At 37.9% G+C, this 22,631-nt stretch overlaps 1 protein-coding gene across 7 annotated transcripts in view; it reads left to right on the top strand.

Moving 5' to 3' along the window:
* Positions 1 to 22,631, top strand: part of UNC13C (unc-13 homolog C) — a 222,028-nt gene that overhangs the window by 122,947 nt on the left and 76,450 nt on the right. For all 7 annotated transcript variants that reach the window (XM_054077487.1, XM_054077486.1, XM_054077488.1 and 4 more), the window contains 5 exons: positions 925 to 1,088; positions 8,845 to 8,995; positions 12,383 to 12,451; positions 13,811 to 13,900; positions 14,925 to 15,053. In XM_054077487.1, coding sequence (XP_053933462.1) covers positions 925 to 1,088; positions 8,845 to 8,995; positions 12,383 to 12,451; positions 13,811 to 13,900; positions 14,925 to 15,053 — 603 coding nt within the window. The remainder of the gene's footprint in view (positions 1 to 924; positions 1,089 to 8,844; positions 8,996 to 12,382; positions 12,452 to 13,810; positions 13,901 to 14,924; positions 15,054 to 22,631) is intronic.

Raw genomic sequence — 22,631 nt, 5'->3', positions numbered from 1 at the left:
CCCTCAAACAGTGATCCACATGGGGTTTCTATTCTAAAAGTGCAAATACTTTCTGAAAGCTGATAAATAATATATGGCTGAAAGTTCAGCACTGGTACGTATCCACAAAATCCCATTGTTCACCAGTTGTCGAATTGAATGTTCAGGGCATTTGTGCTCACAGGTTTTCACCTGATACTGCAAATGTTTTGACCTGTCATGTAACTGGCAAAATTCTGTTGCCTTAAGATAATTCTCAAGACGGTTATGGGCTAACTGGCAAAACTGAAATGATTTCAAAGTTTTGGGGGTTTTTTGTCACTGAAAATAGGAAATCAAATCTGCCTCTAGGTTTGTGGGTACGTATGGAGCTAGGTAACCTGAGAAGCACTCCTTGAAATGAACATCAAATTTAACACTACCTTTCATCCTGAGGCTGCTAAACCTAGACTTTATTGCATGCCTTTTACTACTTGAGAGGCTTCTGCAATATTTCTGATAGGCTTCCTTTAACTTACTGTTCTTAAATAATGACTTTGAAATTTATTGGTCACAGATCCAGTTAAATTTGAAGCACTATGCAACGATTATAATATCATGATTTCATTCGTTAGCAAGGGTGTATGGTAGAGAAGAGAAAGTTTCTGCGTGATTTTATGTTTTGGTCTCTCTGTGCCAGTTAACTGATATGAACTGATATAACCTTATATCAAGGAGAAGATGGATGTGCTAAACCGCAGGCCTGAACTACCAGAGTTCCATTACGAAAGTGTGGTTAGTGCCGTGGGTTTTTTTGTTTACTAAAGGACAGCTGACTAGTGCCAGTCTTCAAAACAGTTTAAAAAAAACTAGCAGTGAAGCTTTTGATGACTATTACATAGGGTATACTTTCAGAGTGCCACTTAAAAGCCAAAAAGTCTTATTTAAAACATCTCTTGCTTTTAGAATCTATTCCATTACTTGACGGAAGTTAAATCCAATGGTGTTGTAAAAATCCCTGAAGTGAGAGGTGATGAAGCCTGGAAGGTGTATTTTGATGACGCTGCACAAGAAATTGTAGATGAATTTGCAATGCGCTATGGAATTGAGTATATTTATCAAGCTATGACGTAAGTGTTACCGTATCTGTTTTCTGCTCTATTGTCAATAATGTGTTTGAGGGAAGTAATGAGTTCCAAGCCTTCATGCTTTCATTCTCCATTTCACTCCCATTACTGCTTTAAAATTCCTGTTATCATGTTTCTCCATTTGATTCTCATTGAAGTACTTCTTATCTGCAATGGTATTAATATTTATTATAAACATTTTATAAGCTATTACTGCTAATGCATTTCTTAATCCTTATGATACTGATACGTGACAAGGATCAAAAAGACCGTCACTGTTCCAGATAGTATTGGGATGGTAGAATAGGATTTCACAAGTTCTGTATTCCTTTCCAATACAGAAATCATCATATTATGTCAGCAATGGCTATAATAAACTTCCATAGTATATCTAAATAATTCAGGCAAAACCATTTTTAATGGTATTAGAACCTATTACTGTATTGTCTGTACTAAAGTAGCTGTCTGATCACTTTAGAACACGGCACCACTGAGCACAGAGGCTTAGGGTTGCCAAGAGCTTCAGCATGTATTCCTAATTTGTCCAGCGAAAAGGACTATATTCTGCTCCTATTGCAGCCATAGGAAAGCAGAAGGAATATAGAAGTTTTTTCTTATAGCTGATATTTTGGAATTTTTAATCAGAACCTGTGTCTCATTTCCTCTGTCTCTTTACAGTACATCCTAAAAATAATACCTTATAAGTATGAAGGCACGTAAACATGTGAAGTTTTCTTTTTATTGCAGGACATAATGACACATCTGCTATTGCAATGAACGTGTCCTACACTTTATGTAGCTCATTGTGAGTTATTGTACTGTATGTCTAATAGAGGATGAATTTGTAATACGTACATTTTCAATGCTCTTCCTCCAAGGGCCTTCAACAACATTGCACAGAATTAATTAAGCTTGACAGTTACCCCATGATATTATATGTATGTACTACACATGGAGGAACTCGCACAGTGATTCTCATGAATATTTGAATTTTCATGTTTAGATTCTCTTTGGCCATGTATATCTTTATATCTTGATTAAGTTACGTTACTTATTAATTAGCATAGTATTATAGTTTTATAACTTGATTTCAATTTGTGTGCCGTTTTTACCAAAATGTTAATCGCTAAAATGATAGAGTTGTTCCTGCTGTATGCATGAAAATTAATTCAAGGTTGTATGAGAGATGAATTCTCAAGAGCTATTAATGCCAAAGGAGGGCTGGTATTACTGTTTTGCTCAGGAAACAGCATTGGTGGTTCCTCTTCACTCCAGCCACAGCAGCTGGTTATCTTTATACAGCATGGCTGTAATTTTGGTGGACAACATCAAGTAAAAAATTATTTTGAAGTTCCTTTTCCTTCATCGCTTGATGAATGCCCATGCTCTGAAATTTTCCAGAGAAAGTTTGAAACCGATTGTAGAAAATCAAATGTAGCAAGTCAGCATTGCAAAAGTAGCAATATAATTGATGTTAGTATTTTTTCCCCCATTTTACAGTGTTAGAAATGGACAGGTTATACTTTCATGTAAAGAAAATACTTTTGTATCAGCAAATAAGGCAGCATACAAATATTCTTGAAAAGAAGTAAATTTAGTCTGAACATCTAATATGGAGCTGGGCAAGTGCTGCAAAAAAAATTTTCAGGAGTCAGAATCAAAAATTCTAACCGAGCCGTTTGAAGTGACTTACTTTGGCTTGTCCTCTTCTTGTTATCTCTTTCTTTTGTACCCTTTCCACTAAATTTCCTTTCTGTTGATGACTGCAAGCCAGGTGTAATAAAAAAGTGAATTTAGTATCAGTAGTCACAAGTAATTTACCTAGGAACTACAAACTGAGATTTCATTTCCTCTGTACCCATGTCCTTTCCTATTTTAAAATGTTGCATGTTAATAATGAGCAATCCCTTTTTGAGGAATAGGGTACATCCTGTTTAACGCCACATCCTGTTTAAGTTAGGAATAAAATCAGTAATGAATGTAATCTCAAATAACTCTTGGAGAAGAATATGTACTCATACACATTGCTTTGCTGATTGATCTGCAGCCACGTCTCTCGGTAAGAGCATTCAGGTTTGGAGGAGAAGAGTAGCAAAGATACTAGATCTGTCATGGGGAATTATCTTCTGGACTGCTATCTGTTGTTTTCCTTTGTGTTTATAAGATCACCTTTTTCTCCTGGGACAACTTTAACGTCTGGGAGAAAAAGTATAGCTTCTTGATTTGGAAAATAGAATGATCAGATTCCATTTGGCAACAATGTGCTCCTACTAAGAGAAAAGCAATTTTCTACCATAAAATTGAGAGAGAATTTGAATGTAATCACTTTACCCAAAGGAATACCGTGTAAACATTTCATGCTTAAGAATCTAGTTGCAGAGTATTTCTCTTGCACCTCTCATGATAACACTGTAAATTAAAATGTTTGCATTTGTAAATGCAAAACTGATTATGCTTTCATAGTCTATGATCCAGACCCCAGAGAGCATCCACGTGCTTCTTACTCACTGTATCAGGCTCAAATTAGTTTTTCTGAATGTAGTTTTTTTAATTCATATTAGAACTATGGAATCATAGAATAGTTAGGGTTGGAAGGGACCTTAAAGATCATCGTATTTGTTTGCAGTTTTAAAATTATGTATTATATAAAAGTTTCAGTACCACTTAAAGTTGTGAGTCTTGACCATTTTAGGTGAGGGCATACAGTGGAGAAGGAACATATGCTATTCTGCATTTCTGAACACAAAGTAAATCTGATTAAGCTTCCTCAAAGTACCATTTCCTTGAATAATTTGGCATCCTGTTCTGCTGTCATAATATACAGCCCCACTTGTCTAAATTCTAAGGTTCACACTCGTGGCTTTGTCACCTATGATCCTCTTAGCAGACTCTGATGAGTTGTTTCTGGTCCTCAAATTAATATTTACTTATATTTATTCCTTTAGAGCACAGAAATAATTTCAAATACTAATAATTCAAAGGATAGCCTTGATTTTCCAAGATACTGACTATACTCATCAATAGCAACTGTGGCAGCTCAGCAAATATGAACAAGAATTTAGATCAGTATATTGTTTCAGTGTCTCACTGCTTCACAGGAAATCAGTCCAATAGGCGACCAACTAAAATTCCTGAAAATAAAGCTCAAGCTTTTTTCCTTTCTCAACCAGTATCACCTAAGAAGTTCTGCATTTTCTGAGATTTAAAACATGGCATCTATGACTCAATGTTTGCTTCTAGATCAGGAGATAATCTGTGAACCACTGAAGACTTACTGGAACATGAATAACAACCCAAAAGATATCACATAGATGGTTAATTATCTACCTTAGTAATTGTCCCCAACGAGACCTTTATTATTAAAGTTATAAAGAGAATAAATCCAGTGTGATTTCACCCATTGTTGGAGACAGTCATCCCCAATTTTATGAGAATAAATACAGACAAGTTTTCCCTAAAGGATGCTCTCTGAGGAGGAGTGTCTCACAAGATCTGCATTCCAACTGCCCAGTTCCTAAGCAAGGAAGTCTGCTTTTAAGTTAGCAGATGTGGAATTCACATGAACACAAAATCAACCATTGACTCAAAATCAAAATACAACAAAAAACCTGCTTGTTTTGCAGTAACTGCAGCTCTTTGAAAAGTTTTGACTCTATCAATTCCACAATCTGCTCTTCTTTCTAATTATTCCTCTACTCCTCGTTGTGTCTGTATTGGGAAAAGAAATGAAAGGTGTTTTTTTTGTGATGGATAGAAGCCAAACAGACACTGTTAGCTACGTGAATATTGCGCACATAATCCCAGAAGTCAAAGCACATATGTGTGAGAGAATAGGAGAGAAAATAAATATGATAGAAAACAGATTGACGAAAGCAGAACAGCTCAGTGACCCAGCTGGCCTTTTTTTGATGACTGCAGTGATCAATGGTGATTTATACTGTAAATTCAATGTCTTGAAGGAATCGTAGTGGCGCTTTATTTGCCTACTCAAACTAAGCCACCTCTCTACTAGCAAGGAAAAAATAATTTTGTTCCTCTCATTCATCTTTCAACATTATTTATTTCTCTTTAGAAGGCAAAAACTAAGGCATATATTGAAACAGTGTTTGACTAGACAGTGAAATTACACATTGCGTCAGCATCCTGGATTTACCGTGTAGTGGAGTCAAGTGCAACAAAAGCTCTATTAATACCACTTCTTACCAGCAAGACTCACCACAGGTAGAACCTAATGCTTTTAAATCAGCGACGTAGTTCTCGCTCCTGCAGGTTAACGGGCATTAACTTTGCCATCTTGCTCTCCTGCTAGTCTTCATTTTAATGTCGCTGTGTTGCAAAAAGCACACAAAACACTCATTAAAGTAATTTTCATTGATAGCATTTCCTTACTGAGCACATTAATTAGCCTGCTTTCTTTGCTGGTTCATGCGATTAGAAGAATCACAGACACTGCATGTTGGCCAGGAAATTGCATAGTAAGAAAGTTGAAGTGAGGAGGCCTGGTTTTAAACATGTGACTCTAGCTTCAACAATGTAATATTACTCTAAAATGATGTAATGTTACTCTAAAATATGTGAGACTCAGCAATGGTTCCTGTGGCAGACTGTGCCCATTAGAAATTGTTAATAACTTGTACTATTGGCTGTTGTTCTGAGACCTGGAATCTTCTTCATGTTAACATATCTTCATTTAGCATTCATGTGACAAACATTGCAATTTAGATGGCTCATTTGAAAAGTACATCAGAGCGCTGGTAAGGGCTTGATTTAGAGTGATATGAGGAACTCACGGCCGGGAGTGGTTTTTTAGGCCCATTTCTGAATCTGTGGATGAGTGTCTGCTGTGAGTCTGTGCACTGAAACGGGAATCTGGAAAAGGAGAAGCAGGAGAGACTTTATATGCTGCCTTCTGCTGACTCACTCCGTTCCCCCAGTTTCCCTTCTGAAAAATATAGGCTCACAGAAGACGTGAGACCTGTTTGGCAGATGGGAAACTGCAAATTACCTTAAAGAGTTATGAAAAAGGCATCTGCAAATATAATAAGTCAGTGGCACGGGAGACCATAGAAAAGACATTGTTTTCTGCAGCCCTGGAACATCAGAAAGCCGAAATATGATGAACAGGGTGAGTCACAAGAGCATAAGGCAGCCTCACAGTGAAGGGATTTAGAGGACCGCTGAGGCAATAAGACCGTACCAGAAAGCATAATGTAGGTAGAATGAGTTTGTGTGCAGGCTTGCAAGTATAAAGAGTTATTTTTTTTTTCTGTCTTTAAGAACAAGAATCCAAATACAGGATGCAAATAATCTCAAACATTGGAAGATCACTTGGGCAGTGACAGCAGTTAGGGGGACTTGGCTTAAGTCCATCAGGACTGAGTTTTGTTGTACCTTGTGTTAATGTTGGTCTCGGATGGGCGGTAGTGCCCAGGGGGCTCCGGCGCAGCGCTCTGCTCTGCCTTCTGCCCCTGAGAACAATAGCAGAGAGGAGCCAGCGGCTCCAGCTAAGAGGAGCACCCTGCCACATCAGGCCCTGCACGCGTACGCACAGCTCCACAGTGACTGCAGTTCCTTCATCTTCTTCTGTTTGACTCTATATTCATTTTCACCATCTTCTCTGCCTTCCCCCGCTCACACTCTTTACTATCTCTACGTTTACTCTTTGTCCCATCATCTTCCTCCCAATTCTGACTAACAATAAACCTTAAAATCTTGTGTTTTGCAGTGATAATGATACCTCTTCCTATCTGTTACATCATTCATCCATCTTGTATCTCATGGGTTTTGTCATAAACTCTTCGTATGTTGTATGGAGGCATCTCCTGTTGTTTTGAACCAATGAACAGTGCTGCTGCATTGCAGCTCTGGATTTGGCTGGTGCACGTACAGCGAGTCGTTTAGGCTTTTAATTCATATAGGCTCAATTTTCATTTCAGTTTATGAATTTGACCCTGACTAAAGTTAGAAGTCTGAATGCTTTGCTGATTCTGAACGTTAAGAACTAGCAGAATAATAAAACGCATGACCTACTTTAATTAATATATTGTCTTTGCATTTTGTAGTACTGTCAAAAAACAAAGCGATTACATAAAATATTTGACTTTTTTATTTTTTTAATTTAGTGTAAATTAGTTTTACGTTACTTCCTTCCCACTATGTGTACTTCCTTCCCACAATACTGTGTATTGACTGACCTAAACTTGGGCCTGACGATTCGTTCTCGTTGATTCAGCAGTGTTTAAAATTTCACCCATTAACTTGTAGTTGTCCATGAAGTAGACTGCTTAAAAATCAGAGCTGATTTGATGCACTTAGAACTGGGTGGAAGTCAGCGTTGGGATTTTCTTACATTGTCTTGCCTGGGTGCTGTGAGCAGTAATGGGTTTTGGTTTCATTAAGAAAAGCGAAATAGAAACTTACTAGCAAGTCAGGGGGTCAAAGTTATTCAAAACCAAAGAGAAAACCACTTCACCCCAGTTATTCACTTCACAGTTATTTCATCTGTGATCAGCACTTGGCCCAAATTCTTACATTGAAGATTCTGTTGAATACAAATTGGAATTCCATCCAAAAAAATGCTTCCAGTTAGAAGCTCTAAAGGTTGGAATGGATAAATGCTGTCATCCCAAGGGAGATGATGTTCAGCCTGGAGTCAAGTTATACTCCAGTTCCGTAGTACAGCCTTGTGTGGCAGTTTCTTCCTTTCTCCTCCTCCTTTCCTTACTCTAGAATTCAACATTATATGAGCGTAAGCTCTGATATTTGCACTCTGCCCTGTGCAGCTCTACGTGCTGCAGAAAGAAACTGCTCAGTGTCTGATCTTCTCGCAGGAGCCTTAAAACAGCTGTAACTGAACCGCTTCTAGTGGGAGCAGGAGGCTCAGCCAGCCTTTTCTCCTCCTGCTGCAGGTGCCAGCTCCAGCCCCCCCAGCCAGCGGAGTTCCTCGCGCTGAGCTCAGCCCTCGTCCCGGCACTTTTCCTCACTGCACAGTGCCTGTATTTCTATGCTGTGTCCATGCAGCACCAAGAGACGCCGTGGGTTTAGTCTCCCTTGTTAGTCCAAGCACCGTGCTATGGGCGAAGCAGTTCTGTAGCTACAGGCTTCTGAGAGAATGTAAACCTCCTTCGACCCTGCAGGAAGCGCGGGATAAAGCCTTTTCTCTCCTGGAGCCCCAAATAGGCTCAGCAACAGACTTTCTCTTTTCTTAAATATTGCTTCCCATTCTAGGGCTGGTTCAGATGGATTACCTAAAATTTACGGACCTGAATCAAAGTGGAACAAATTCAATTATTGCCTAAATCAAATCAAGGGGAACCCAGAATTTGCTCACCTTTCCTCACCTTTCGTTACTAATATAGCCTAAAATACAAGCCCTGGTAAAATGCTGGTTTGAGTCTTTCTGTGACATCCATTAAATCCTTCTCCAATAAAGTATAGATCTCTTGTGGCCTTTTATGATGGCAAGTTTGTGTTTAGTAAGGAATTTTTTGCTTAATAACAATTAAGATAGTTAAATCATGGAGATGTATTGTAGGATTAACAGAGTAAGAAGTAAATGTGAATCTGGTGTGTTCGATTTGGAAATATCAGTGCGCAACAAGTAATTATATCAGGTGTGTCCGGATTTTCCTCGTGTATCTGCACAGTTGTCCATGAGGTTGCTTGAAAGTTAGATCACTGGAGCTGAAAAGCAACTGCAATGAGAGAAAGAGCAGAATCTTTTCCATCTTTAATAACTGTCAGTTTGTTTGAATTGTAGGCACTTCTCCTGTTTATCTTCTAAATATATGTGCCCCGGTGTGCCAGCAGTTATGAGTACGTTGTTGGCCAATATAAATGCTTTCTATGCTCATACTACAGCAGCAACAAATGTATCTGCCTCAGATCGGTTTGCTGCTACTAACTTTGGGGTAAGTAGACTTTCTTTTTTTAATGGAATACTAGTTCTTTTTTTTCTTTTAATAGATGATACCATATGAACTTCTACATTCAAAAATGTTAAAGAAATTTGTCATTTTAAGGAATAAGGGTTGCTGTTAGGGTTTGAAATTTTTTCCCTGAGTCTTTACAGCCAGTCACTGTAAAAGCTAGAGAAAACATTATTAATTTCCTTGCATAGTGATCTGTAAGGTACGTAGGGTAGAAGGCACTTGCACGCATCCATCAGATTGTCAACAATCAGTTTTATTGCGGTGGGGCTTGCAAACTAATAACTGAAGAAGACTAAGTATTGGCTGCAGTTGCTTTCTTGGGTTATGTATCATCACTGAATCCATTTTAACCTTATGGATCCAGCCATAAGTATTATTCTTCTTCTCACAAGAGCCCGTAATGACGGGCAGTTATTTTTGCTGAAACAATGGTGCATTGTCCAAATCCTGGATTTAGGTATCAGAAATTTTAGGAGGAATATCAGCATCTCTAGGATATGCTACTTTTTTGCTATTGTTTTCCTTCTGTATTTCACAGTCTAGACTTCCTAGTCTTTGAGCATGATAAAAAATGAGGATATACTCATTCTGCATTCTAATTTATTCACCTGCCTTCGCTGGGGAGATGGGAGCAGGAAGAAAGCGCAATAATTCAAATAGGTTGCTTTCATATCTCTACTATTACACACGATACAGTCACAGATGCAGTATAAGCACAGTTATATGCTGAAAAATGCGTTCATTCCTTCCTGTTTATTGCGTGGCTGTTATTTGTATGCCTGATATCAAAGCTGTTTTTCATTTAACGGTAGCTATGAAAATATGATAATGTTTTCTAAACTACCATTTATGGGCATTAAATATTAAACACAATCAAAATGTATTATACAAATTATAGCTGTTTAAAGTAGTGTTAGAGGTATTAATGTTCTTCTCTGGTATTGAAAATATTAGAAACATTATGAATTTCAGGATTTTCAAGACAACATTATGAAGTTATATATTTGGACTACTAAACCAAGGAAGACTTAATTCTGATTTTGCTTTTGATTTCCCACTGGAAGTCAGAAACACAATTATCAGACTGCACTCATTAAAGTAACTCAATCCATGCCTGGAAAAATGTGTAAATGTTTAGATTTGTAAAGAAAATTTCCTCTAGATGATAAAACAAATTTTGATTTGTAGAAAACAGTGTATTAAGTACAGTATTTCCGCATGTTTTTTCATACAGGGCCTGAAATAGTTGAAACTAAATATTGGTTTTCATGTCATGCACAGGTACCTTTGATAAATAACTAATATCTGTAAAACTCACTTTATGTAGTCATTACACCAAAGACTGATTTTTCTAATTATTGCCAAGTCCTGAATGTGCTTCAGATCTGATGCTACTGCTTACAGCCATACACAGCCAACAGTTAGTTCTAAATACTCCTAAAGTAGTACTTACATGAATATATTTTCAAATTTAAAAGATGTTGTAAGTCTGTAAAAAAAAAAAAAACTTTAAAAATCCATTTTGTCATTCTTTTCAGGTTTATTCTGTAATTCTTTTAAAGAAATATTTACTCTAAATATGAATTTATTTTTTGTTTAAATAGTAAGTCTGGTGGAAGTACATATCAGTATAACCAGTCTTTAGTTTGGAGACAGCATGTTCTTGAACTGCAAATTTATCTCCTGCTGTCAGAGTTTTGCTCTGGAAGAGGAGTATTAACATGGCTCCATTGCTATAAAGTGGAAAAAGTTTATTATAGATGAAAAGCACTATCAGAATATTTCTGATCTAGTTATTGTATTGCCATAACAGCAATTTATTGCTCTGTTCTTATTCAGATTTTCTTTTATAAGCTAATCCATAACGTATTATGGAATGCCTGGATGTCTTTGTTGAAACAAGGCTGTTCTTTCAGTGTTCAAGCTGACTTTTGAGATTGATTCAGCTTTTGAAATTTAGAATGTTTTTGCTGGATTTTCTATTCTTCTTTTCTAACAACCAGAACTATGTTTATGCTCAGTTTGGACAGAGATTAAGTTTTCTCTCTGATGTTAATGCCAGTTTCCCTTTGACGCAAACTCCAATTCCAGTTCACCAGATGGATGGAAAGACAGCAGTAAGCATCACTAACAGATTTAGAGCTCTTTGTTCAAACAATTGACTTATAGGCAAAATATTAGATTATTTTTCTCTCTTGGGTCAAAAGGCATTTGTTAGTGGATAGCTGCATATCATTCATCAAAAAGAACATCTCAAATTCAAGTCCTGGGGCTACAGCTGGGAAGGATTTGGCTGACTGAGTATTTCAGTACAGATTTATAGCATGACAAAAAAAGTTCCTTTGTGATTTATCCCTTAAGGGAACTGTGACAAATTAGTGGGTTTTGGTATAGGTTAGTGCTCTACTGATGAGAGTTAGTGCACAACGAACTCTATTTTCATATTGGTGCCGATCGTGTTCCAGGGACGGTGTGGATACAGTCATCAGAGCTATCAGATCTCGCTGCTTCCGCAAACCTGCTGCTTCCACACGTGCTGCCGAGGATTTCTACACAGTGTTGTGTAGTGGACTACAGAATATGTTCTAACACAAAGACTGATAATTAGAAACTCTCACTAGTGTTCCTTGCTAATGGCACGACTCAGCTGGGGGTCTCACCAGCAAAATGTTTTCACTGCACTTTTGTCTATCAAGAGAACAGGTTAACCTCCACGTTTGAAAGGGAAAACTGTGACTGCGTAGGGTTACTTAACTTCTTCTTACAACAGGCACTGTTTCTGAACGGTAATTTTCAATGATACTTTTACAGCAAATCCTGCTGTAAATGCACATAATCTCTTACACTTTAAAGGGAGGGGGAAGTGCTTTCCTCAACAGTGTAGGCAGAAATAAGGCAAATATAAAAATTTAACAGAATTATCTGTTTTAATAAGCCTTGCTAACATAACTTAGAATTTTGATCTTTATACTGAATTGATGCTGTTACTGCATTTTTGGTCAGAGGTATCAGGCAGTGATGCTTTTCTGTTTCTGGATATTTTGAGTTATCTAACAATGAATCGGTCATTAAGAAAGGAAAACACTGCATAGGAAACTCCGCGGCACCTCACTAATATATTGGACAGCTGCACTGTGTTGAATGCCTATCAGGTAACTGACAACATAGGGTAGAAAGGGAAAATAAATTGATTGAAAGATACATTGCCTGGCCTGAAATGCAGATATCTCAGATCAACAATTTTATATGAAACAAGGGAAAGCAAAGTCTTAAGTAACTTAAGAATGGAAAACAGCTTTCTAAAAACTCACTAATCACAGGAACTTGCAAATTCTTATGCAACATATTCTTGTTTTCTTTTTACAGAGGGAAAAGTTCATAAAACTGCTGGATCAATTGCACAATTCTCTGAGGATTGATTTATCTAAATACAGGGTATGTGCAACATATTCTATATCGAGGAAAGCTCAAATGTTTTTTTTGTGTAAATATCACCAGGCACTTTGCCTGCTTAAAGAAGTTATAGAGATGAGTACATTTAGTGGCATAGAAGCTGAAAATATTGGGTGCAGGAATAAAACCCCAAATCCTTTGTGAAAAAAATTTACTGAATTGAAGAGGTTTAACAGTATTTTTCCAATTTGAGAAAAGTTATTCTTTTCTTTCCAGAAACTGAGAATGGGTCAAGGGATGAGTAGACATTCAAGATAGAGTAGGTTTCAACAACTTTGGTTAAATTAATCCATAATTTAATTTATATGCCAATTACCTCCACTGACTCATGTAGCACAAATTGCAGTTAGTGCTGTACTTATTCTGAGAGGCTGACGTTTCTGCTACAACTTCCAGGCTAAGTTCCTAGGAATGTTGAAAGAGACCTGACTCCTCCTTTGTCTATATGATAGGAATTCCCATTTCATTTTTGCCTCATGGGAGCTCTTTCCACTGAGGTACGCTCCAAACCCAGCCTTTCAGGAAAGAATCATGCACTGAATACCTGCCAGTTATCATACAGTTCTGAATTCCCGCTCCTTTTCCATCCCACTGGATCGTAAAACTTCTGGATGATATATAAGTGATTAGGGCTTCAAAAGCTGTGGTTCTCCTTTCAGCTTCTAGGAGTGGCAGCCGCCAACTCAGGGACTGCTCAGCTCATCTGGAGGAGAAAAGGAACATTTAAAAGAAACCCAGGGTATTAGAGGTGGTAGAAGTTGCACAAACTCAGTTTTTAAGTCCACATCCTTCACTCAACAGATATGTTTGTCCTAGGATCTTTTAATTTTGAAGAGTGTTATCCTGAAAATATTGAAGCATGAGAATTTTTGGCTGATGTTTCATTAGTATAAAGGCATTTAAATAGGACAACTTTCCTTTAGACTTTCTGTTAGACTAGAGAACTTGGCAAAAATTTCATATCTGATTTCTTCATTAAGCTCACTACAGCATTTATGCCTGCAAGTGATTTATGTACCACGGAGAACCCGTAAATGATTTTCATTAGCCACATTTTCGAGTCTTTTTTGTAGTATTCTTTTTACTCCATTAATGTTTTGAAAATATCACAATATTTTAAATGGTTCATATAATAAATCCAGGACATTATGAGAGGTGTTCCTGTTCAAGTGAAAGGGATGCTTATCACCAACTTCCTCACAGGCAGAATTCAGGTAACATGTGAACAGATCTAATCCTACAAAGCAGCATCTTTGTTTTCCTAGAGATTTTTTCTTATCTGTTCAAAGATCTTATCTACAAGTCCAATTTTGTATGATTCCTCTCTTCCTGATTCACTAGGATAATTTTCCTGCCAGTAATTCTGAAAGACTCCAAGATCTGAAATCAACTGTGGACCTGCTTACCAGTATTACATTTTTCCGAATGAAGGTATTGTCCTTTATTTGCACAGTGACTCTAAAAAGAATGTTGTTGCCTTTTATTTTCTAGGAAAATCACACTCCATTTAATATTCTTAATCAATTCATCTCCTCCAGTTCTAAATTAAATCTCTTGATATACTGACCATCATTGACATAAAGTCATCATATTCGTACTTTGTATTAACAATGTGGTAAAAGCCATTATCTTTGAAAAATAAACAACTGTCTTTTCCTTTTTTAACAATTATTTTTACATCCTCTGAAGGAAACAATAAATTTACTTTTTCAGTTAATTTAAAGTCAAGTCACATAAAGGAAATTCAGTTGAACTTCCAAGGAATGTGTCATATGGAATAATGTTTTCCTAGTAGTAACATAATATCGCATAACCAACAGCAAATAGGTCTGACGACTCTATTTGTTTTAGTCACTGCAGATGTTAATATGTAGGTGGTCATGTTCTGAAATATTTTTAGATTGGAATGGTACACATTGATATTACCAGATGAAAATACAAAACCACAAACCAATATTTGTCACAATAGCGAGAGATTTCACAGTGTTAGGCGCTACATAATGAGAATCAAAATAATCCATTAAGTGAAATTCAAATTAATGTATCCTAAGGTGGAGTAAAAAGCTGAACTCTTTGCTTTAAAACATGAAGAGCTGTTTGGCTGATAGGAAAACACGTAATTATATGATTTCATTATTTCCCAAGTAATGGGAATACCTTTCAGTCTTCCACCTCTAGTGGAAAACTTAAAGATGTAGATCTTAGGACATGTATGCCTCTCTCATAATATGGATAATTTCATTCAAATAAAATTTAGTGATAGTCTGCTTACTTGTATGTGTGTTAATGCATTTTTAAACTAAGGTCACTTTAAGTCAACACAATTTAAAACACGTTTATCGTTATATTTCAACAATTTTCATCCTGTGTTACAGGACTACTTCCATTGCAGCACTTGGATTGTTTGTGTTTGATAGAATTCTGACATTCTACCACTTCTGAAATATTTTATTAGGTCCTTGAATTGCAGAGCCCTCCTCGAGCCAGCACCGTGGTGAAAGACTGTGTAAGGGCTTGCCTGGACTCCACTTACAGATACATTTTTGACAATTGTTATGATCTCTACTTCCAGTTAGTGGATCAGGTAAGGCCAACATGAACTTGTTCCATGCTATTGCCAATTTGTAATTGTTGGTTTACCACAAGTAAATGCAGTGATTCCTTCATGTCAAAGCTCTTGTATGTGAGAAGAAGCGATATATTATAAGTAACCCCACAGACAGCTATGAATTCTGCAGTGTTTAACAAGATGAGTTTGAAAATGAGCATGATAACTCCTAACCTATGAAGCATTCTTGGATCCAAGCTTTCATAACTGCTTCAAGAAAGTTGAGGATAATTCTATAACATTTCTTAATATGTAGTCCATCAGGTTGAACTGTCAGTACAAAATAATTATAGAATTTATCGTGTTCCAAATGCCATGTAAAAAAATTTCAGAATGGTGAAGGTTTCTTTTGATAAGAATGCTAGAGTTTATTCTATAAATAATGTTAAAATTAAGAAATTTTTATTTGCAAAATTATTCAACTATCTAGAGTGCTTTATCATATTACCTCTTGTTCCTTACTTTTGCTGCCTGGGTGGTAGACTAGAAAAATGGTATTTCAGTGACTATTTCTGCCTTGAAAAAGGATGAATTACGGTTTTTGGCATGTGCACGTTTGCTGTGTAGTATATAATAGATACGAATGGCCACACTACAGGATATAAGACTGGAAATTTTATCTGAAAGTACATTTCACTTGAATCTAAAATATGAATTCCTGGGTTTCAGGAGAGGCAGTGCGTGCTATCTATTCAACTTTTCTGAAATGATAATTTATTTTCTACTGTTGGGTTCCTGCTTCATGAGAAAACTTATCTCCAGCTCCCAAGCTTTGAACATAAGAATTTCCCACCAGCACTGATAGGCATCCCACACTCTGAGTGCTTGTGTATGTGTTTATTCTCCAATACATTATGTTTCGAGCTGAGTAGCAGTATAAATTAGTAGAAGGAGAAGCTTCAGACATCGCATCGATTTGCCTCGTAAATTGTTCTGTTTACTTGCTAACATCTACTCTGCACCAATTTGATCTTGTCTGTTAAATATAATATGAGCTGTTGCTAGACTATTACGTAAGTCTGCAGAGTTTATCAGCAAAAAGCTAACCGTCGTGGTAAACAGTTGAAAGTGAAGTAATCGTACATCTGCAAAGCATTGTGATACCTACGAAAGCTCATCTGTATTTTCACTACCTTTTTTTTCTGTGAAATCAAAAAACAGTTTAGCCTGTCTGTTCCAGTAGATGGTTTAAAAATGGAGGGATATTATAGCCTTTCTGTTTGGCAGAGAGCATAGAACAAGCCTGAAGTGATGCCTCTCAAAATTTTTCTTTTAGCAAAAGGATGAGCAAGATCATTGTCTTATTTTTCTCTTGCACAATTCTACTTAATGACAGAGCAATATGAAGTCCTGAAATGAAAAAAAAAAAAATAAAAATCCACAAATAGTCCCTCAGGTGGAAAACTGAATTAGCTGCATTTCACTGTATTCGTATTCCTTTTCTATTTTCTTTCAGCAAGATTTCCAGCAGGTGAGTTTGTACGTGGAAGCTTCAAGCAGACAAGTGTCTGTACAGTTATGATCACTGCCAAGTTCAAGAAATTTTAGTGAAAATGTGCAAAAAGCAACATTTAAAGTCAAGATAAGTAGACCACACCCCAAATAAGTCATTGCTAACAGCAATCAAAAACTAGTCACATATAGTTTTGCTAAAAGATAGTAAAACTTTGTTTCATAGCAGATAGGAGGCAATTTCTGACGAATATAATCTAATCTAGCTTAATTAGATAGAGTAAAATAATTCAAATTACTACCTAAATTTTTATCAACTTGAGAGTTGTACAAAAAGAAACTACCTTATGCATTATTCTCTCACAGTTTTGAGAGCAGCTAAGTGTACAGCTTGTTGGATCATATAGCTCTGGAGCTTTTCCAGTGAATCTGGGTACACTTGGCTTTTGGTGTCAGTTATAATAATTGATGCAGTAGCTGACGTTGTAATCAACATTTCATTGCCTTTCCATCCAAATCCCTTGGTCCGATTGTAACAGATTCCGCTCTCAGGCCTTCTTCTTTAACCATTCTCTTATCCCTGCTTGCCTCTCCATTAGGTGAGGCAGGGCCCCTCCTCTTAGAGGGAGGAAAGGAGTTCAGCCTAGCATGGTGTTGCAGCACGGGAGGTTCATGGTTTAGCTGCGCGGGTGAGATTTGTGCTGTGAGTAGTGAGAACTGGAATGTAGGAACCCCAGAGCAACAAGAAGTTGTTCATATGTAGGTCACCACCTGCTCTCACTCAGGGGAAAGACTGGCAGCTGTTGTCCTGCCAAGGCTCGGTGCAGGCTCAGTGTTTTACCGTGGTTTGTTTCTCGCCTGGATTATATTGCCAATTATACTATGGAAAAGTGGAAGCTAGGAGATCTTCTTTAAAAGTAGTATTTCCATCTGATCAGCAGTGGTAGGTTCCTACATGTTACGCATACTACCTCTGTCTGTAGCTCGTGTTAACCACCTTCTGCCTTTCCTTTTGTCTACATACAAAATTCTCAAAGAATTTTCCTTCTTAGGGAAGCTGTGGCTGCCCCATCCCTGGAGGGGTTCCAGGCCAGGTTGAATGGGCCTTGGGCAGCCTGAGCCAGTGGGAGGTGTCCCTGCCCATGGCAGAGGGGTTGGAACTGGATGGGCTTTAAGGTCCCTTCCAACCCAAACTGGTCTATGATTCTATGATTCTATAATTCTATGATTCTATGATTCTATGCTTGCCACAATATTTCTAGAAAATATATTTAACATCTGAATATGTGTAATTGTCTGATTTGAGGGTGAAAATAGAATAATTCATGATGAAATTGAGGGTGCTCAGAACTCCCAAGAGTTTGGGGAAATTCATCCCTATAAGAAAAGCAACAAGTAAATCACAAAGTATGCTCAGCAATCCTGGCTTCCTCTTTTTATTACGCTCTACCTTCATGTCAGAGAGACAATTGCTGTTATAAAGCAAATATCTTGCAGCAAAATATCATCCCTCAGGAACAACAATATTTCCTGGCATGAAGCGTAGTTAGTGCAAAATGTCATACTACAGTGTGCAAAAATGCCACCCTGCAGTTTTATATCAGAATACAAAGAATGGCTGATGACAAAAACTGGATTAATACTACAGACAGTAAAATGTGACCTTTTGTAGGTTTTACTGACACGTATATTACTGGCCTCATTATTTGAGTCAAAGCATTCTGATGAGGAACCACCTAATTCTTTATACAGCAGATGTAGCATTTTCTCTTTTTAATTAACGCTGATCTGAGTGAAGAGCTAGCTGCCTTATGTTGAAAAAAATATTACCTTAGAAAAGTACTTCAAAAAGCTCTTTGATAACTTTCTGACTCAATTTACAAATATGTCTTAGGAAAACAAAACCATTTTGAATTCTTGGCTGCTGCTCACAATGGCTGCAGTCCCTTCAGTGATTCTTTTTGCAGCTTTCTCCACTGAGAGAAACCAGTAAAATGCAAATTAGACTCTTCCTGTGCTCGGAAGAGCTCTTGATCAGTATGAATCATTCCATGAATTATAGTACCAGTAGACTGGGAAAAAAAAACACTGGGATATCTTATATTTGACACACGTGCTCAGCAGAATAGTATTGAAATTCTACCTGATTTTGAAGACCTTTCCTTTTGTGTGTTATTCAGCTTTGTGTGTTGTCACGGTGAAGCATGGTGCAGAACACCAGGAGCCAGCAACAAATTAACTTGTTCTCTAGCCAGATGTTACACAGCTGTAGCCGCACAGGGCTCTTCCCTTGTGATTTGTCTCTGCTTAGAGGCAGAGCACCTTAAGTCAGGTCGATAACGTACTAATAATATCTTAGCTTTTGGGAATCAGAGATTAACGAGATGCTGTCGACTAGCACGTGGATGGACCTAGTGTTGGAAAACTGGCTCAGTCTGGCTGTACTCATTTGTAAGTCCCTGGTCACTTTTCTAGTTAGAATTTGGGAATCAAAACCACTTAGTTGCTTTTGACGGTGTACCTCCTTTTCTTTAGTAGAAATGACCAAAAAAAAGGTAGATTATTAATTTCTCATAGAAATACTGTTCTACTGTTAATATTGGGGGGGGGGGGGGGGGGTTGTGAGATTACAGTTAATTCACAATCCAGACCCCTTATTTGTGTACAATACTGTTTTTAAGAGTGGTTCAGATAACAGCTCTTTGTAAACAGTTTGCTTTGATTACTTTTTGATCATTATTATTTAGTTATTTATACCATATGACTGGGCTATCCTGATATTCCCAGAGAACAATATAAGAACAATGTAATAAGCTTGAGTGGAATGCCCAATATTCAGATTTCTTTCTTAGTGAGTCCTGTAGCTGTGAGGATATGAAAACTTGAACGTTTGAATGCAGTTGTTTCAAGTCAAATTTATTTCTGGAACCTGGAAAAAGCAATTGCACAGTGAATTCTGACCTTCCATAATACAGCTCCAAACTGATTATCAGTAAACATTGAATTGCAATTGAGTGAAACACTGACAATTCTAAGAAATGTGCTCATTTCTGCATCTAAGTTTGTGATGTGCCTCCTGTAGGTTGATTATCATGGTGTAATTAGTAGTACGGCAATCACAGGACAGGCATCAACTCAGGTGTGCAAAACCATCTGGCATCCTGGTTACATACTTGTGCTGAGGCCAAAATATTTCCGCCTCCTTTCTGTCTAGATTAACATGGACCTGTGTGTAAACAGATCTCTATTTCCAATCAAATATGCTAATAGGGAACGTCCTCACTACTGCATTTTGGTTCTGTCCTCCCTCTGTTTCACCTCGTGTATCTGATTACATTGCGGCCAAAAGATTAAGAGTGTGAGACTGGCAGTGCCCCATCAGACAAAAGATTCATCTTACTGAGCAAAGCAGGCGTCTCAAGAAAGTTCCGGCTAAGGAAATGCTTTATAAACTGTATAAAAATTATCTCATAGATTCATGCCTTTAATGGAACTTGTTCTGTATCTTTCGTAAGCCTTGCTGTCCTTTTCTGAGCATTTTCCAGTTCTGCTATGGTATTTTCAGGATAAGGAGGTGGAGGGAGGCCAGATTTGTATACAACATTCAAAATACGATCACCCCATGGAGAAGGAAGTAGGATAACCATGTTCCTTGTGTGCTCTATTCTGATAATTCTTCATGGCTGTTTTGCTTTCTTTGCTGCTTTATCGCTGCACTGATGTTTTCATGGAAATATCTATCATAACCTTAAGATGTCTCTCCTGTGGCAACGGTGAGCGCAGAGTCCCAGTGTAAGATGCAGGAGACATTGTGTGGTAGTTACTGTTGTTTTGGCTTCTGTGTCCTTAGATTCAGAAACAGCTTAACAGGCTTTAGCCAGATTTTCATTCTTTACGTACATCAAAATATAAAAAATAAACAATCATAGAATCACAGAATCACCAGGTTGGAAAGGACCCACAGGATCATCGAGTCCAACCATTCCTAACACTCCCTTAAACCATGTCCCTAAGCACTTCATCCACCCGTTCCTTAAACACCTCCAGGGAAGGCAGCTCGACCCCCTCCCTGGGCAGCCTCTGCCAGTGCCCAATGACACTTCCCGTGAAGAATTTTTTTCTGATATCCAGCCTGAACCTCCCCTGGCGGACTTGAGGCCATTCCCCCTTGTCCTGTCCCCTGTCCCTTGGGAGAAAAGCCCAGCTCCCTCCTCTCCACAACCTCCTTTCAGGTAGTTGTAGAGAGTCATAATGTCTCCCCTCAGCCTCCTCTTCTCCAGGCTATTTAATTTCAATGAATGAAAGTAAGTGAAATTATAAAAATAGGTATGTATGGTATTTAGTGCATACTGTGTATTGCCCAACGATTGTTAACCTCTTCTAATTTAAATAATATTAAGTGGACAGTTTAAAAATACAGAAGTACCATTGCAAGTAATATAGAATCACAGAATCATAGAATAGTTTGGGTTGGAAGGGACCTTAAAGCCCATCCAGTTCCACCCTCTGCCATGGGCAGGGACACCTCCCACTGGCTCAGGCTGCCCAAGGCCCATCCAACCTGGCCTGGAACCCCTCCAGGGATGGGGCAGCCACAGCTTCCCTGGGCAGCCTGGGCCAGGGTCTCACCACTCATCATCTAAGACTGGCCTGCACTGTATAGCCTCACGCTGATCAGATCTGCTGCCTTGGCTTCCATTCAGCTTCCATTCTACCATTATTTATATAGCAAATATGATTTTTTTTGAAACGTAGCTTGGGACTTGCATCGGGTGTAGTCTTCATGCAGATTAGTTTCTGAAATCATAAGACTGGATTTATCAAAGTTGCTCCCATATTGATGTTGTGTATTGACTGCACAGAACATAAAAAAATAAAAGCAAAGGAAAACAAAGCCAGACATTTGTCCTACAAACAGGTAAAATCAGTGATGGGAGAGGTTGAAAGCTGTATGTTCTTCAGACCAGCCTTTACAGATTTGTCTCAAGGTAATATAGGTGTCACACTGCGCCCGTGATTGCTTTGTCCACTCTCACACAGCTTGTCAATAGTTCAGCCTTTTTTCCTTAAACTCAGAAAAATCCCTCTATGTTTTATCTTTTCCTCCAAGAGCACATGAAAACTCCAGCAACTTGTGTTGATGACTCTGTGCCACATGATCCATTGTTTTGACGTGAACTCAGATAAATTGAGAGTAATGGGAAATTGAGCAACACGTGATTTCTAGTGATAGGACGAGGGGCAATGGGTATAAACTGGAGAGGGGCAGATTTAGAGTAGATGTAAGGAGTAATTTCTTCACTCTGAGGGTGGTGAGGCCCTGGCCCAGGCTGCCCAGGGAAGCTGTGGCTGCCCCATCCCTGGAGGTGTTCCAGGCCAGGTTGGATGGGCCTTGGGCAGCCTGAGCCAGTGGGAGGTGTCCCTGCCCATGGCAGAGGGCGGGACTGGATGGGCTTTAAGGTCCCTTCCAACCCAAACTGGTCTGTGATTCTATGATTTTGTTCAAGTATAGAGCTTATTTTCATATATATAATATGAAAAAAATGCTATTACTCACTTCCTCTTTCTGATTTTGATGTATTCTATGACAAAGGACAAATAGTTATAAATCACCTACTTTACATCTTGCATTAAAAAAAGCTATGGAATGCATAGTATTTCCTCTTTGTAATTAAAGATGGCCTTGCTCCTGCAGGGAGGCTGGACTAGATAACATGTAAAGGTCGCTTCCAACCCAAAGCAGTCTGTGATTCTATGATTACTGTGTTTGTAAAATTTAAGTGAATAATATGACTGATGTTTAAAAATACTTTACCTATAAAGTGTGTACAGTTATCTAGTTTTCCAAACGAATTGCGATGCTATCAATTAAATGAGATATCCTATAACAAAACATACTACAGAATACATGAAGAAACATCCATTAGGTTATCTCTCAGATAGGTTCTTAAAAAGACCAAAACTGAATTAAGGCAGCTTTGCCCTGCAAAGCACATCTAACTTACTGTAGGTCTACAAAATAATTGGAACTGAATAATTGCTCTGAAACTGACTGAAATTTTATCCAAAACAGCTTAATGCTATTTATACAAAGTGAGGAAA

Source organism: Cuculus canorus, chromosome 12, assembly GCF_017976375.1.
Source record: "Cuculus canorus isolate bCucCan1 chromosome 12, bCucCan1.pri, whole genome shotgun sequence".
In the NCBI taxonomy this organism is placed as follows: Eukaryota; Metazoa; Chordata; class Aves; order Cuculiformes; family Cuculidae; genus Cuculus; species Cuculus canorus.
The sequence above is the reverse complement of the archived record's forward strand: the minus strand, read 5'-3'. Positions and strand labels throughout refer to the sequence as shown.